At 47.8% G+C, this 18,587-nt stretch overlaps 1 protein-coding gene across 1 annotated transcript in view; it reads left to right on the forward strand.

The window, feature by feature from the left end:
* The first annotated feature begins 576 nt into the window (after positions 1-576).
* LOC144168075 (uncharacterized) overlaps positions 577-18,587 on the forward strand; it is a 34,762-nt gene continuing 16,751 nt past the window's right edge. Inside the window, exon 1 of the mRNA XM_077697157.1 lies at positions 577-730. Within this exon, the coding sequence (XP_077553283.1) occupies positions 577-730 (154 nt within the window). The remainder of the gene's footprint in view (positions 731-18,587) is intronic.

An 18,587-nucleotide genomic window follows, 5' to 3' on the forward strand; every position in this document is an offset into this window, starting at 1 on the left:
TGTCCTCTGCTAGGGACGACCGCTTCCTTGCCAACACAGACGACACATTCCCAGTGTAGAATCTTCTGAAGCGTTGATACACAGCCCCATCGCCATCGACAGCCATTGGCCTTCGGCTGCGAACCATCTTGACAAACTGAGGCCAGTCTCCCTTGACTGGCATCATCATCATCATGAATCGCACTTCACGAGCGCACGCATTGCTTCTTTTTCTGCTCCTTACCGCTCGACGTTCCATTAAAAGACAGACCTCCATGGTCGCTTCTCTCCCCCCTTGACGGTCGATTCTCGTTCTTGGGGGTCGACGGATCCCACAACTTGGTGCCGAAACCCGGGAACTCGTGTCTGCCAGGCCGCCACCGACAAGCAGGACCGACAGCCTTTCTTCGACGGCTTTGTCTTGAGAGACCGGCGGACCTACCTCCAAGGATGACTTCGATCGAGAGGAAGCTGCGGCGACGAACGGCCCTTCGAGACAAGCTTCCAGCCGCCTTGATCGAGATAAACGACGGCCTCCGAAGTGGCACTCTGACCACGGCGATGGACGCAGCGGTATCCTTGGAGAGGATCCAGGCGATGTATCGACCCATCCTGAAGCTGGACGTGGACATTTTGGGGGACATCACGGACGAAATGGTCACCGAAGAGACTTCAAACACGACATCGTTTAGTGACAAGGTGGTGAAGATAATGGCGGAGCTTCGCTACAGATCCCGAGACCAGCAGGCTGGTGAGTCTCTTGTTTTGCCTCCTGGAACGATATCATCCCATAGCGAGCCCGCAACCCCTAGACCAAAGCTACCAACAATAGAACTCACGAAGTTTGACGGAGACCGACATAATTGGACCAGATTCTGGAGTCAGTTTGAGCACGCCGTGCACAACAATCCGGAACTGCGAGCAACGGAAAAATTCCATTATTTGACCAACCTAGTCACCGGTTCGGCCGCTTCAGCAATAACTGGGCTTCCCATGACAGAGCAGTCCTACAACGACGCAATAGAAATACTCCTGAAGCGGTTCGGCGATCAGTCCCGGATTGCGCAAGACCACCTGCAAGCGCTGATTGATGTTTCACCTGTTTCGTTCTCAGCTGACGTAACTCAACTACGGAAGCTGTACGACGACGTGCAGATTCACTGCAGAAGCTTGAAAGCCTTAGGAACGAACCCAGAGACATATTGCTCCATGCTACGTCAGATACTTCTAAGGACGCTCCCTCCAGACATGGCCCTGAGGTACCATCAGCATTACAAGAAGTCCTCTGCTGCCTTGACATTTGAGACGCAGCATGAACAACAATCGACAGACCATAAGAAAAGCTTTGACGCCCTGATGAACTTTCTTGAACACGAACTGGAGTGCCTCGAGGCAATCATTCCGAACCCGTCTCAGAAAACAAATTTGAAGGCGACTGGCAAGCAAGAACAGCAATCCGCAACAGGACGTTTTGAGCACCGACCTTCTGCAGCGGCACTGTATGGGGTAGCTAATGAGACGGAGAAGTGCCTCTTTTGCTCCGGACCGCACGATACAGGATCTTGTTCGGATAAGAGTATCCCAATGGAGCAAAAGAAATCACTCCTCACAAAATACGGACGTTGCTTCCGTTGTTCGAGTCCAGGACACATTGCTCGATACTGCCGGAAGCAAATTGCTTGCCCGCGTTGCAAACGACGCCACGTTCTCTCCATGTGCTACGCAGACACGGATAATTCTGAAAAGGGAAAAGTTACTTCAGCCGCCATACAACTCTTCTCTGTACAAGCAGGCAGCGTGGTACTACTTCAAACGCTGATCATCCAGGCTTCTGGCTCCTGTAGTACCGAAAGGTGCAGAGTTGTCCTAGATGGGGGAAGCCAGCGTAGCTTCATCACTACAGAACTCTCTAGGAAGTTGGGGTGCGAATTCATCGAAGAAGTATTGACTGTAGGGGTCTTCGGAGGAAAAGAAACTAGCGAAACTCTCAGGAGAGTTCGAGTCCGCTTACATGACCCTACCGGAAAAACAACACTCAGCGTGGAAGCACTGGAGGTGAAGTCCATTTGTAACCAGATGATTCCTGTTCCCGACGAACGAATCATAAACGCTTTACAGTCACACTCCATCGACACGACAGCCGTGCTGTGCGGCTCAGAAAGTGACAAGGGCATAGCGATTCTGATCGGTTCTGACTTCTATTGGGACATCGTGACAGGGAACATCAAAACAGTTGGACCTTGCATGAAAGCCGTTGAGACACGACTGGGCTGGACCGTTCAAGGGCCTGTTCCGACTCCAACAAAAATAGTACACTGCAAGAACGTCGTGGTTTTGCACGCAAGCCCGTCTGATGTCACGTCCGCTCTCAAACAATTCTGGGAACTAGAGACCATTGGCATAAAAGATCCGACAAACACTTCAACTCAAGATCAGGTCTTAGAAGACTTCGAGAAAAACATACGACTCGTAGACGGCAGATACGAAGTTGCTCTTCCTTGGAAACAGGAAGTCGATCTACCGGACAACTTCGACGTAGCGGAACGAAGGCTCAGTCATTTGATGAGGAAGCTATCATTGAGCCCAGCAAGCGTAGAGGCATATGATAAAGCCATTCGACAATACATCGTGGATGGAACCGGAGAAAAAGCTCCTACGACAACTCCCAACGATGGCCGCTACGTTTATTATCTACCACATCGAGCCGTCATACGCGAGGACCGCCTTACGACGAAGATTCGCATCGTTTTTGATGCATCTTCACACGCCAGAGGAGTGAGGTCGTTGAATGAAAACTTGGAAGTCGGACCAAATCTAAACTCGGACATTGTCGCTCTCCTTTTGAGGTTCCGGCAGTTCAAGATTGGCATGACTGCTGACGTTGAAAAGGCCTTCCTCCAGATCACCTTGAAAGAACAAGACCGCGACTCCCTACGCTTTCTTTGGTTTGAAAGCTGCCCACAGCTCGGTCAACCGCTTCCACGTCGAGAGGTTTGGAGGATGTCGAGAGTGCCGTTTGGTGCAACTTCAAGTCCATTTTTGTTGATGGCAACGTTACGACACCATTTTGGGTTGCATCAAAGTCGCTACCCCCGCACAACGGGGCTTCTCATGAGATCTATGTACATGGACGACTTGGTTTTTGGAGCTCATTCGGAAGTGGAAGCAAAACTCCTATATCAAGAGACCTTGGAGATCTTCAAGGCTGCTTCCATGAACATCAGAAAGTGGATTACGAATAACCCTACCGTAGCTGCAGTATTTCAAGATGGCTCTTCCCAGGAACAAACAGCGTATCCCCTGCCATCTCCTAAAGAATCGAAGGTGCTCGGTCTACGATGGGATACAGTGAAAGACTGTTTTGGATTCAACCTTCAGGCGACCTTGAAACCACACGACAGCCCAACGACAAAACGGCTTACTCTTCGAGCCATTGCCCAAATTTTCGACCCTCTCGGATTTCTAAGCCCGTTCGTTGTCACAGCCAAGATCCTACTTCAAGACCTGTGGAAGCGAAACCTTGGTTGGGACGATGAGCTTCCGCAAGATCTACTTCGAGTTTGGGAGCAATGGTGCGAAGATTTGTGCGCCTTCAGTGGACTTGCAGTTCCACGCTTCCTTGGTCATGGCATGTGTGGATGCATTACGAAAGCGAACTTGCACATATTCTCGGATGCAAGTCCTCGGGCCTACGGGGTAGCAGCTTACTTATGCCTGGAATTTGACGACGACTTGAAGTGTACGCGATTGCTCTTGGCGAAAAACCGAGTCGCGGCGATAAAGGAAGTGACGCTAGCTCAGCTAGAACTGACAGCTGCATCCCTGGCTGCACGGATGAGCCGCTACAGCATGGAAAACATGGACCTGAACATCGCTGAGACACACCTTTGGACGGACTCGTTGATCACCCTATGTTGGGTTCGCAAGGAAGCTGCTACGTGGAAGACGTTCGTAAGGAATCGGGTACAAGAAATCAGAAGACTCTCCACAGCAAATCAGTGGCATTACTGCCCAGGAACCGAGAACCCGGCCGACCTCCTAACAAGAGGAATAGGAGCGCGGCCGCTGATACAATCCAGGTCATGGTGGGAAGGACCTGCATGGATTTCCTTTTCTCATCACTGGCCCTTACAACCGGCTAGTTTTGACGCGCAACCAGAAGCAGCAACGGAAGAGGCAAAGCCACAAACCCTCACACTGCAGATATCCAGCTCAAATCCGATAGACATCGCCAGATTCAGCTCGCTGTTACGACTACATCGAGTAGTCGCCTGGGTGTATCGATACATTCACAACCTGAGGAATGAAGATGGTATCGTTGGGCACTTAACTAGCGATGAAATTCAGAAGGCAGAGGATAACTGCATCCGGACTGTACAGGGTTCCGCATTTCGTAACGAAATAAGTTGCATTCGGAAGGGACAGCCTCTGTCGAACACATTGCTCAAGGCCTTCCGTTTGTTTCTTGACCAGCGCGCTATTTTACGCGTTCAAAGTAAGATAGCCGCTAGTGAGGAAGGCTATGATGTCAAGAACCCTGTCCTTATCCCTTACGACGCTCATTATGCGAAGCTGCTGGTCCGACACGCACATTTAAGACTTGGACACGCTGGTTTACGCGACACACTAGTTCAGCTTCGAGAGAAGTACTGGATCCTCCGAGGTCGGCAACTTGTGAAAAAAATGCTCAACAAGTGTACTACCTGCAAGCGGTTTCAAGCAAGACCGTCCAAGCAAGAGGAGGCACCACTTCCTCGAGACCGCGTTGCCACCACGGACCCGTTTCTCACGTGCGGGATAGATTTCGCAGGACCACTTTTTCTCAAGACTGACTCCTCAGCGAGCCGTGCCTATATTGTCATTTTCTCGTGCGCCACCACAAGAGCTGTTCATCTCGAATTGGTCTCTGACATGAGTGCTGACAGCTTTGTTAGAGCCCTCCGTCGTTTTGTATCGCGTCATGGGTTATGCAAGACGGTATACACAGACAACGCACGAACTTTCAAGAGGACATCGAGAGAACTTGGCACCTTATGGAGAACAATAAGGGACGCCGACGTACAAGCGTACTTAGCAGCGTCATCCATTGCCTGGAAATTCATGGTGGAGGGAGCTCCATGGTGGGGTGGGTTTTATGAACGGCTGGTGCGCTCCATCAAGTCGACGTTGAAGAAAATACTGGGACGACGACTAGTTGACACCGAAGAACTCTCCACGATCATTACTGAGGTTGAGGCGATCGTCAACTCCCGCCTTCTGACTTTCGTGTTGAGCGGTATATCAGAGCCTACCCCTCTATCACCAGCGTGCTTTCTCGTCGGAAGAAGGCTCACTGCGCTACCTCCGTCGGATGACCTAATTAGCGAGTCGACTTCGACGAGCCTGAAGACAATGTGGGAGAAAAGAGAGCGGATGCTGGATGAATTCTGGATGCGCTGGAAAAAAGAATACCTGAATGAACTGCGTTTACAAAGCAAGACATGTAATGGGTCAGCAGATCGCATAAAGCCCGGGACAGTTGTTCTGCTCGAAGACCCCAACAAGCCCAGACTTCTTTGGAGCCTCGCTCGCATCGAACAGATTCAGCCAGGTCGCGATCAAAAAGTGCGCTCGTGCACCATTCGCCTTCCAAGTGGACTCGTGACAAGGCGGCCCGTCCAGAGTCTTTACCCTTTGGAAGCAGACTGACCTCCCAATTTTGGTGGCCGGGAAGATGTAGAATCTTCTGAAGCGTTGATACACAGCCCCATCGCCATCGACAGCCATTGGCCTTCGGCTGCGAACCATCTTCACAAACTGAGGCCAGTCTCCCTTGACTGGCATCATCATCATCATGAATCGCACTTCACGAGCGCACGCATTGCTTCTTTTTCTGCTCCTTACCGCTCGACGTTCCATTAAAAGACAGACCTCCATGGTCGCTTCTCTCCCCCCTTGACGGTCGATTCTCGTCCTTGGGGGTCGACGGATCCCACACCCAGCAATGACAAAAAAAACGTACACAATATTTGTTCGTATGGCTAAATTATTTGATGTAACAAGCAGGAGATTTCTCTAAATGAATAACAAAGGTTACCCCAGCTTCCCCAGCTGTACTCGCTGATGATCGTCTGGTTCCACACGAAATTTGCGGCTACTGAAGCAGTGATCATGGCCGTGTGTTCGTTTTGTTGTAGTTCGCTGTAGTGCAGGATTCATTTACCGCGTTTCCAACTGACCCACTACCATCTAGCAAGACAAGCTTCTTATTTCCCCCTAGATTAAAAGAAAGGCTGTTTTTGAGGGCTCTTACCGTGTACGTTGAATGCCTATGGCTACCTCAGACAAGCGGACTGATATACGTAGCTCGAGATCACACCTGGGTCGCTAGTTCATACGATAGACGCATATCATTAACTCCTTAAAACGTTTATGGGTCATTCCACGCTAAATATCCCAGGTGTGGCGCTCGACCCTCTCAGTTCTTTTTGATAAAGTTGTACTTGATTACCTCGTTCCCTAAAAGCACTGGTTGTAATTTGGGTCACGAAAAAAAATTTTCTTCCTGGCAATAAGCTTTTAAAGATGCGGTACCAGAGAAAACTGCACGAAATTTGTAAATTTATTTAAAACATTATAGATAAAATGGAAAGGTGAAATCTGGTTATGGCACGTGTGTTTTCTGGTCTCAGTGGTAATTTCAAATTAAATGCCATTAAAACGTATTTACCCTCGTTTTTGTGCTGGTGGAATAACGCCAAAATGGTGCTTTTTGAACTATTTTTAAAGGTATCTTCCGCAACATGGCGAAAGCTGAAAATTTTTATCCAGCGATACTTTTCGGTGTACTTTGGTCTAACATTTTTGTAGAGCAGTCAAGTAAAGCAGGTTATGAAAAATAAATTCTAAATTTTGCAAAAACGCACTCTTTCCGCACATTCGGACGCAAATTTCGTGCTGTAGCAATCCTGGCAAAAATAGGCGCAATAGTTCGCATGGTAGACGGTACGTTCTACTTTATCTTCGCAAAAAATCAGAATTGTAAATTTTGTTTGAAGGGAGAAAAATTTTTTGAAGATTGGTTCACACGGGTTTGTTGTACGTTGCCTCCTATGGCTGCTTCCCTACCGACTACACCGACACCGCTGTTCACATTTGGCACGCCGTGGGCTCTCCGGCTGTAAACGGAATACTGATCTTTATCAAGCGCTGTTGCAGCCGTGTCGAGGAAAGAATGGTGTCACTTTTATTCCCGCATCAAAGCAGAAGATCACCGTGTGCGGAACAATTAGTGTGAACGGCCACAACTGTTTATTAACCATAAAACGAAGAGAAAGAAATAGATAAGTTGCCATTCTTAGGCGCGTTCTTCTAGCTTCAGTACGGCGGCATCTTCTCATGAGCAGAAGGCACCTAATTACACTTTTGTCCTTAGTGAATCCGTACGTGCAATGTTTCTATCAGTAGTTGTAGTGTAATTCATAAAATTGGCGCACTGCAGCAGTTTAAAGTACTATAATTATGTACGGCTGTAACGACACTTTTCAGTTCCTGAGGAAACCGGAGCAACAATGAAAAAGAAAGCGAAGCGCAAGTTGTCGTTCAGGAACCCTTGATTCATATCAGACAAGAATGAATTTTTATCGTCTTCTGACACAGCAGACCATCACGAATTTGTCGTGCTGACATAGCGGACATAATAAAGTAATGCTACTTTATTGGCGTCTCTGAAAAGAGAAATTACAAAATATTGGAAGAAAGTTTGTTTTTTATTTAGTACGGCACTCTATAGTGACGTTTTCTGACGGTGATGCCATTCTGCTCGGGTAGGCCCTTATTTCAAAAGTTTCTGCAGTATAGCGCGAAGCGCAGCCTAGACTACAAATACCTACCGCGCCAATACCAAAGGCGTGTGAGTGCACAAGATTTCTATCGCTGCATATGACCGGGAAACACACTTCGTGAGTTTTGAAATATAAATGCACATTGGCGATAAGCCTGTAGTTGAAATTGACGCAAAGTGAAATGGAGTTTTAGCCACCACTACAGGTCGCGGAAGCCTATACACCGGTAGTGTGAACAGGCTTGATAAAATGGATGGCTCTGCATCTTCTCAGACTCAAGATGAAGGTACAGTTATGCGTTTTGACGACCTCGTCATTTTTGCAAACAGTGAACGAAAGCATGGGTGGTGCGGGAAGAAACTAAAACGTTCGAAATAGCAGCCTATGACACGCGTTCTAGGTTAGCTTCGTATACCACCGCTGCTGCGCTCACTGCGGGTGCATGGTCGTGGTAATAACGCTTTTTATCGCGCTTCAACCTGGAAAACAAACCTGATTTGACAGTTAAGTATGATAACAGCCTAAACGACGAAATACGAGAACATGAAGCTACGCGGTGACCTAAAAAACGTAGAAAAATTTAAATGTCCAAACAATGAAAGGCACACAGTTACCAAGTGGTAAATGGGCAGTGGACGTCAGACGATTATTTCATTCTTTCTGCCGTAGGGTTGGCCTTGGGTGGAGATATCTAGGCAGGGCGGCTGTTCCACCGTTGTGTTCTACCAGTCTTTGAAAACACTGATCGCGATGAAACAGAGATACGGCCTATTTATTTTCAGAAAAGCCCCCTTCTTGTTTTCTCGGTCGAAGCGGCTGCCACCGGACCTGGTACTGCAAGCGCCAGCGTGTTACTGATGTACTGGACTTAAGTGACACAGGGCGGCGCCTCCTCGCTTTACCTTCGAAGCGTGAACTACATGGGGACGCCAAAGTGTGCGAACATCATCTGCACCTCTACCTTAAAAAGTACACATCAAATATTGCTTCCAAACTGTGTTCAAATGCACTGCATCAGCATGTCAAAAAACCGCCGAGGAACAACAATTTTTACGTTGGCCGTAGTGAATGCATGTTCGTCTTTGGGCCTCGTTCCAGGAGAGGGAATATGTGAAGACTGCAGGAGGCCTCTCTACCTGTCGTCAGGAAACGCCTATGCACCGCCATCTGAGGAGAGTAATGCCCTTTCTGAAGAGCAGCTTGCGTTTCAAGCCACGAGCCTCCAAGCAATTAATAGTGCCCTTGTCGATCTCGGAGAAAGCCCCATGCGGGCAAAAAAAAAAGCGAAAAAACGACAGATACCTTACGCTCAAACCAGACTTCAGAGACTTCAAAAGAAAGAAGGGAAAGACATAAGCGTATCACTAGGCCTGGATGAGCCGTCAACATATGGGCGGCAAACGAATGAACACTTTGAACTTTGTGATTATGTTGTTCTGATGAATGAGGTAAAACGCAAGTTCAACGATGAAAACAACCGAGATAAGAGAATTTAGTTCCTAACCTTGGCTCCGCATTCTTGGTCCCACGAGAAAATCATGACGTTTTTTGGCGCGTCGGAGCGGGAGGTGCGTGAAGCAGTGAAGGTAAAAGCGGCTGAAGGCATTTTAGGAACGCGACCAAAAAGAGGAGTCCGCGTGATCAGTGAAGCCATCAAGTCATCGATAATTCAGTTTTTCGAGGATGACTCGGTCTCCTACTGCCTGCCTGGAAGGAACGGCGTTCTGAACGGTCGCCAAAAACGCCTTCTGCTGATGAACCTGAAAGAAATGCACCACGAGTGGAAACGAACATAGAACCTTAAATGCGGTTTTTTGACATTTGCCAGTTTGCGCCCTGCCCACTGTGTTGTGGCTGGCGCCAGTGGGACACACACCGTGTGTGTATGTGCGTGGAACAGAACTTTAAGCTAATGCTGCATGCTAGTGTCCTTAGCCGCACGCCGGAAGAGCTATTGAGAACAAGGGTGTGTGATCTTGATAGGGAGAAATGCATCTTTGGGAGGTGTGGCGATTCCCCTGGGAACACGTACGCCGAGACACTTCTCCGAAGCCTCGATGTTTTTCGCAGTGAGCACAGTGAAGTCCGAGTCCAACAGTGGATTGCTGGTATTCACTGCAATTTGCAATGTTTTGTTAAAACAACACAGGAATTTTGTGAAAAATTTTCGTCCATGCTCAGTGAACTGAAGGTAAACCATTTTATTAGTAAGCAGCAAGCTCAACACTTGCGAGCGCTGAAGGCAAACCTGAGCAAAATAGAGGCAGTCGCAGTCATGGACTTTGCGGAGAATTACAGCTTTGTAATCAACATGGACCTTAGTCTTATCACTGGGTGAACACGCAAGCTAGCATACATCCAATAGTCGTGTACTACCCCTCAGAAAATACCGAAGGTCCGTCTGTGATGTCTTTCGCTGTCATTTCTGACTGCTTGGAGCACGATAGCGCAGCAGTGTGAGTGTTGGAACTTTCATGGAAAACGAAGAAGCTCACACCCAGCTCAGCAGGCACTCATACGTAGAGGACGAAGACGACCAAGCGAGGCGACGAGATGGCTGCTTTGAGAACGGTTCCCTGTGCATAATGTAAATATATTGCCCTTTCCCAGACGACGGCCTCCTCCCTTGCATTCCTGGACGTTTTCCACATGGTGCCGAAACCCGTGACGTCAAGCGACACGACGAGGTGAGCCATGCAGCCCTGCTCGACGCCTCCTGTCTCGACGCCTCCTCCTCGCTTCGGAGGAAGCGAGGCGGAGGCGTCGAGACAGCGGAACTGGCTCCCGATTGCCCAGAACAGCCTTCTAGAATTTAATAGGAAGCTTATTGCCGAAGTAACGCCTTCTCTAGAGCACAACAAAGACGTGGAGGCCGCAGTTTCGATAGCAAGGCTCCAGCACAGGGCGGACCGGCTTGCTGCAATCAGCGAGAAGCTGGATGCCCTTGCATGCGGAACCAGTGTCAATGGCCAACACGACCACGCTCTAGATTCCGTCAGAGAAGCATACAAAAATATTTGTTACCTGGAAAAAAGACTTTACCGACGAGAAGCCCTCGCCCCTCTGGAGCGACATCTCGCAAAAGAGGACAGAAGGCAACACCTGCCGCATTATGAATCCAGTCCTACAAGCGAGAGTAACGAGCCTGAGGAGGAAACCGAAACCTGCAGGAAGCCAACGGCTTCGACGACATCGATGGGCAACCCGCCGCGGTGGCTCAGTGGCTAAGGCGTTGCGCTGCTGAGCACGAGGTCGCGGGTTCGATTCCCGGCCGCGGCGGCCGCTTTTCTGATGGAGGCGAAAAGCAAAAATGCCCGTGTGTACGAGATTTCGGCGCACGTTAAAGATCCCCAGGTGGTCAAAATTAATCCGGAGCCCTCCACTACGGCGCGCCTCATCGCCTGCGTTGCGTCGGCGCGTTTAACCCTACCATCAATCTACATCGATGGGCATTTCGGTAATCGCTCATGAACCACAAGAACCATCAAGCATACTTGCATCCCCAGCCCCAACCATAACATGTGCCTCTATTAATGACGACTCGGCCGAGACGACACCACAAACAACGGTGCATCCCTCGCTCAGAAATGAAGACGCCGTAATACTGGATACACCAGACCAGCCACCGAAGGATAGCCAGAATCAATTCAAATCATCGCAATCCACGTCCACCACATCCGTGCCCGAAGAGAAAACTGTGGACGACGAACCGGCTGACGAAGGCATTACCGGTGAAGCCTACGCGCCTGAAGTGCTTGAGACCTGCCTTGCGGATACAAAAAATGTACGTGCAGACTGTATCCAGGAGTATTTGCTGAAGACGGAAGAAGTGAATCCAGATACTGGTGGGCTACCGCCAAAAGTGCAAGGAACTACACAGGACAATAAGGAGTCATCACTGAGACAGAAGCGCGACTATGTTCCGAATTTGTGTCTGCGACAAGAGTGCGTTAACGGAGTGGGACTTACGACGAAAATATTAGTGCAGCGGCTACAACCACATGATATCCGTGCTGCAAGGAACGAACTGTTTCAACGTGCTGCCCGCAAAGACTCTGATTCCGTGATGACCGTGCACCTGTATGTCGACTTCGCCACTGCTGCAGACTACGCATCCCCTTTTCAAGGAAATAGGCCAGATGACAACTCTGTCGTCGGCATGATCACATGTACGACTAAGCAGGCCACCAGACGTGTTCTAAGAGTGAAGAAACCTGGACAGCGTGGTCTTGAGAAGGTTCACACAGAACAACAAATCTACGTTCACGGTTTCAACCGGAGCATCGGGTGCAAAGGCAAGATGTCATGGAAACTACATCCCCAGTCTTTGCCCATTCTAAACTGCAAAGGAAGATGCGACTGCGACCAGTCGCCTGACACAGATATCAAAAGAAAACATAGGACAAAAGTGAGAAAAAAGGCAAAGTCACAAAGAGAAGGCCGAAGATAAGAAAAAAATGAACCTGAGGCACCGGCTGGACATGAATGGACGAAACACCACTGCAAGGACTCGGACAGTACCTTCATCGATTTGTCTTATCCCGCATACACGTACGCTTGGGGGGCGGGAAGATGTTGGAACTTTCATGGAAGACGAAGAAGCTCGCACCCAGCTCAGCAGGCACTCAGACGTGGAGGACGAAGACGACCAAGCGAGGCGACGAGATGGCTCCTTTGAGAACGGTTACATTGCCTTTTCCCAGACGACGTCTCCACCCTTACGTTCCTGGACGTTTTCCACAGTCAGCATTTCAGCATGAACTCATGAACTGATGAAGAACGAAATGCCTGAACTAAAAGAGATCCACTACTTCTCAGTCGGGGCCTCTTCCCAATACAAAAACAAAAAAAAGTTTTGAACTTGTGCCATCACGAAAGTGACTACCAGATTCAAGCCAACTGGAATTTTTTTGCGACATCCCACGGCAAGAGCGCGTGCTACGGAATAGGCGGGACAGTTAAGCGCCTCGCACGAAAACTAAGCCTTCAAATGCCTTTTCAGGACCAATTTCAGACCCTGGAAGATCTGTTTAGTTGGGCAAGAGAGAACATCAAGGGTGGGCGCATAATATGGGTGCCAAAAGCAGTGGTCAGTGAAAAAAGAGCCCATTTGGCATCTAGGTTTTGAACGGCCAAGGCTATCAAGGGGACGAGAAGCCTGCACTGCTGCAAGCCCATTTCGCTTTTCACGATGCTCTTTCGGTCACATCGTCCTCAGAAAGGAAGGAGTTGAACGTTACGAAGCGCAACTAAGATATGAAGCCCGTCTCTACCAAGCTCCCACGCACTGCTGTCTTTTAAACTTGTAACGTTGGTCACTTGACGTATTTGACGAGGGAAGACGCCGAGGGCTTGCCAATTAGCTCGATGTGATAAGCCACCCCTACGCATTGTTGCACGGGCCAAATTCTTGTTTTGATTAGGAGAAGACAGCGCGGTTTACACAGGGAAGAGTACTTGACACACACGAGCGCTGAACCAACAGTTTTAATGAAAAAAAAGGCACACCTATATATACGCACAGTAGTCACGCTTATCTGGGTTTTTATACACGGCGCATGCGCAGAAAGTCCAATTCTTTTGTAGTAAGGGCTAGTGACGGTGAAATAACGCATGCTCGCCCAAGCCTGTGGAATAATTCAGCTTCAATAATCTCCCGTGTGATACGGTCTGAGCGTTTCTTTACGACAGCAGTTCTATCAAGGAATGGCACACATCCGCACGTGTGGCAGTGCTGCGCTAAATATCCATCGAACACGTTTTTTTCTTTTCGAGTGCGTTGTTTACCTTAGTTGCATGTTCCCTTAACCTGTCGTTCAGACATCTTCCGGTTTGCCCTAAGTAAAATCTGTTGCAGCGGAGTGGAATTTTGTAAACGACCCCTTCCACGCATTCAACATATGCCTTCCTGTGCTTCGCTTTGCAGTGCCTTCCCCGCACGGCCTCTGGGTCGCTCAATCTGCACAGCTTCAACAGCTTGTTTGGGGCGGAGAAAACGACCTTCACATTTGAGCGCTGGGCCATTTTCCTCAAGTTATGGGAAAGTTGGTGCATGTAGGGGATCACCGCAACCTTCTGCCTGCCCTCCATTGGATCAGCACGAGGCTGAGTTTTCCCACGCAGTCCTCCGAGTAACCCCTCTGCAACGGAGGTGAGCACCGGCGCCGGGTAGCCAGCGCCCTCCAGGCGTTCCACCTGGCCGTAGAAGCTGGCGGCAGTAAGGTGCGGACATGACTTTTCAAGGGCATTCTTGAAGCACAGAGTGACTATTCCCCTTTTTACAATCTTAGAATGGGCGGAGTTGTATAGTAGAAGGGGTTTCTTGGCGCGCGGTTCATAGCACCAGCACTTGTTTTGAATTACGCATAAATTCTTCCCACAGGCGACAATATTATCTATGCTACTCGTTGCTATCTGGATCAGTATTCCACATCGAAACGTATCCAGGCCGTCCGGAACCAAACCGGCCTGATCTTTTACTCGTACGGAAGAAAATGAACGGTGCAAAAAGCGCAATTGGGAATTCGCTCGTTTTGTCTGGACCAAGTAACCCTACGGTACATTGTCGGAAGAACTTCTGCAATGAGGCCTTTGCGTCAAGTCCAAGCGGTAGACACAAGAGGTTCTTTTAAACTCCCAAGGGGACGAGAAATTCCTCCGGTTCTCCGGGAAGGACAATCTACGCCTTCAAACCAAGACTGTGCCTTCGCATATACCCATTACGAATGTGGAATCACCATGGATACAGTAGCTTCACCGGAACATTCACTCACTATTTCGACACGCCGTTTATCTAGTGCTGATTAGCAAATCTATCGTATGAGGAAATGGACGCATCTGTTTGCGAGGATACGCGATAAAGAAAGTGTACGTGAGAGTGAGATGACTATCTGGCACCAGAGCTGGGCGTTGAACGAAAAACGTCGGGAACGATCTGCCTTCCTTAGCCGTAACCCAGTATTGGCGGTGAGCTCGACCACGGGCGGCGCTGCGAAGCGCGCCTCCGTGACGTCAGCTTAGGGATCCTCGCATATGTCGTCTGCTTCATTCGGGCTCGCTCTCCCCGCTATTTCTTTGCGCTCAGTTGACGTCTGATGCCTGTGCGCACCAGATTTTGCGAGTGCGCAACTTTTTATCATAACAACAGACTTAAAATCACATAAACTAGCTCAGGGCGTGAGTTTAAGTATACTTTTGGATACCGCTACGGAAGAAACATTGCCGGCGTCACCCCATTCCTTGCGAAGCCGGTCCTATGCGGAGCGGGAAGAGTCGGAGCTAGGCGTCAGCTTCTGTATTGAGCAATCTTTCTAACAAAGAAAACAGCCAGGTGCTAGTAACCGACAGCAACGAAAATACAAGACCAAAACAAATTCCAGGCCTTTGGGGCTGTCGGCTTTGGCAGAAGGCATTGCGATTCCCGGTAATCATATGTAAGGTAGAACAGTTTTTGCAACCTTGCCGAACGCTCGAAAATGTTGCATCACATCACTTTACGTTGTCATGGCATTAAAGTATGCCGACATGCCCGATGGCACGCAAAAAATGTAAATTGAGTTCCAAATAACCTTCTGTAAGTACAGGAGTGTGCTGGCTTTATACCAGGTTTCCAACCAATATGGAGGTTCATTGATCAAAACAAGTCACGTCTACGGTAAAGATGCAGTGACACTATGCTTGTTCAGACCTGGGGGGCTATTTTTTGCATTTCCTGCAGCCATATCTTCCCAATATTCAGATATGCGTTATAGGAAAACTGCACTCAAGAGAATATGGAAGATGAGGAGGGGGAGGAGGGGGAAACATTAACTTTAAAATCTAGCTGATTAGTGGGCTGGGTCATCAGTCCAGGACAAGAGAGTAAGAGTAATCCTCTTCAATCCATCGGACGTCATCCCGAGTAGACCATGATTTATTTTTTACACCTGGAAGCGTTGGAAAACGATAAAGAGCAGCTAGGAAATATTTATCGGTTTCGATTACAGTAATATATGCACGTATGCTATTTATTGTGTTTGTTAGCGTGTATATCAACCCTTCAACACCGTAATCATGTCATAATTGGTCGGGTTGAGAGTCAGTTCGTTGTGATAACGATGGTTACGAGAGAAATTCAGAGCACAAAAGCTGCCTTCGAGTACTCTGGACAACATTGCCTGGGGCGCGATCGCAGTGGCGTAGCACAAACCTTCTCTTTGTATTTGCATGTGAATACGCAACGCACGCTGCGGATATGCATCTTCTTGCACGCATTCATAACGAAATCCAATTTGTGAAAAAGGGAATGTATGCCATACAGCCTTAAGAAAATATACACACAATATTCGTGAGCCTACCACACATTCCCAAACGTGCTAATAAGACATTTGTGATGGTGCAGAAAAACTAGTGCGTTGGGAACAGAAGAAAAAAAAACATTTATCTGATACTAGTCAACAACAATGAAAGAAATAGAAGACGGCCGTTTTATTTCCTGCTGTGCGATGCACGTGTATACGGAGGGACCCGCCGCTGGGCGCATAGCATTAGACTCTTGAGTTTTCATAAGAGCATCTCAAAAACAATTCAGGGAAGCCTATGCATTTCGAACACTTATCGAGGAGCTCTGAGCGCTGAACCCCGCGAATAAGCAAGGAAGGACGAGTTATAAACGATCTTCTGACCGAGGCTCTCAAGAAGGTTGTTCTCTCTCTCTTCAAGTGTTGCAAACTTGTGGGGGATACAGACTGGAGTTATTCATATGTGTCAGAAGCTGGCAAAAGTAACTGGATTACTAGAAACACGCTTTTTGATGCCCGAAAGCATCAAAGCGGGCGATTTATAGCGCAGGCACTGCTGCCCCTCACAAGCGGAGTGTAGCAGACGACAGCGGCCCGAGTCCCTAAGCTGACGTCAGAGCCAGGGGGCGCCATTCAAACATCTCATCGCCAATACCTTGTATCTTGCAGCGGCTTCGGCCATCTTGACTGCTGTGGGTCTGAGCACAAGTGCCTAACACGTTTTGTGCTTTATAATTGCATTTTTTCAGTATATTGACATCTGCATTGCAATTATTGTCGGTTGTATTTTTTGTGGTGACCATGGCAGTACCCAATCGCGTTATCTAGGTCTCCTCTGGCAGAGTGGAAGGACAAATAAATATCTGGAGAGTACCAGTTCAAAAAATTTTTCCTAGCTTCAAACAAAAGTTACAATCCTCATTTTTTTGCGAAAATAAAGTAGAACATACCTTATACCGAGCGAACTATTGCGCGTATTTTTACTAGGATTGCTACAGCACGAAAGTCGCGTCCGAATGTGCAAAAACAGTGCGTTTTTGCAGAATTTAGAAACCTGCTTTACTTGACTGCTCTACAAAAAAGGTTAGACCAGAGTACATCGAAAAGTCTCGCTGGATAAAAAAGTTTAGTTTTCTCCTTGTTGCAAAAGATATTATTAAAACTTGTTATAAAAGCACCATTTTAACTTTATTGCGCCAGCAAAAACGAGGGTAAATTATGTTTTGATTGCATTCAATTTGAAATGACCATTGAGACCAGAAAACGCACGTACCATAACCAGATTTTCAGCTGTTCATTTTATCTAGAATGATTTAAATAAATTTACAAATTTGGCACAGTTTTCTCGGGAACCGCATCTTTAAAGGGTATTTGCCTGGAAGAAAAATTGTTTGCGCGCACCAAATTACAACCAGAGCTTTTAGGGAACGAGGTAATCAAGTACAATTTTTTTTCAAAGAGATCTGAGAAGTTCGAGCAACACACCTGGGACGTTTGGCGTGGAATGACCCTTATACGAAACTACTATTAAAACCTTTTTCTACATATCGCTTCCCTCAGTCGGGTTCGGTTGCGCTCACAGTCACAGTAACTCGGCGCCGCTAAGTAAAGTAAGTTTTCGGTAAGCCTGCACGAATCGAGAACTTTTTCTTTGTAGCTCCCAGTGGCTACAGTTGCCTTTTTTCAAGAGCTACTTTTATTAGAATTCACAAAATGTTTCTAGTGTTATTGTGCTGTGTCCGGGGGTCACCTTTGTACTATTCTAGATGTTTACATAGGCTAGTTTGGTGACGTTAGAGGCTCACCCTAATGAAGCACATACAGAAAGCAATGGCAGATGCTTGTTTGCCAGAAATGCCGCCATCGTTAAAGTATTTGTTGTTCTATTTAAATGTATATCATGACCTTTGTTCGTGCTTGACATGCGGGAATTCAGCTTTGTTACGCCTTTAAAAACATTATTTTAACGGTTGTGCAACTCTTGAAAACGCTGGTTACATGGGCATCTTAATCACGATTAGTGCGATCGCCCCTGATAATGAAATATATCGCTTACCCCCGAAAACCTAAGCGAGACGGGACGCCTGACGAGTTATTTATTTATTTACTTGTTTGTTTGTTTGTTTGTTGCAGTCATCCAGGTACGACGAATTTAAATAGAGGGGTCGTAAGCAAAGTGCAGGTACGCAAAGTACAGGCACTTACGATTTATGCAATGATCTCGCGTTTTGTTGAGGAATGTTTAGTTTGCTAATTGTAGGAAATGAAGCCATGTGCGTGAGAGCACGGCTAAACCACCGTAAAGTAGTATCGGGCTCTAAGAAAAAGCGAGATTTGCTTTCTCTGCTAGGGTTCACCTTAGGACAGCCTGCAGTAATGGATTGTAAAACCGAATCCCCGCAAGGCAAATATTTTTGTGAATAATCAATACTTTTTGAACACAAAAAACAGAAAAAATTCTTATGATTGATTACTACAAAACCCGATCAGAGGCGTGGAAACCTAC

This window comes from Haemaphysalis longicornis, unplaced genomic scaffold, assembly GCF_048455015.1.
Source record: "Haemaphysalis longicornis isolate Haplotype H1 unplaced genomic scaffold, Haemaphysalis longicornis Haplotype H1 scaffold_2, whole genome shotgun sequence".
NCBI classification, from domain to species: domain Eukaryota; kingdom Metazoa; phylum Arthropoda; class Arachnida; order Ixodida; family Ixodidae; genus Haemaphysalis; species Haemaphysalis longicornis.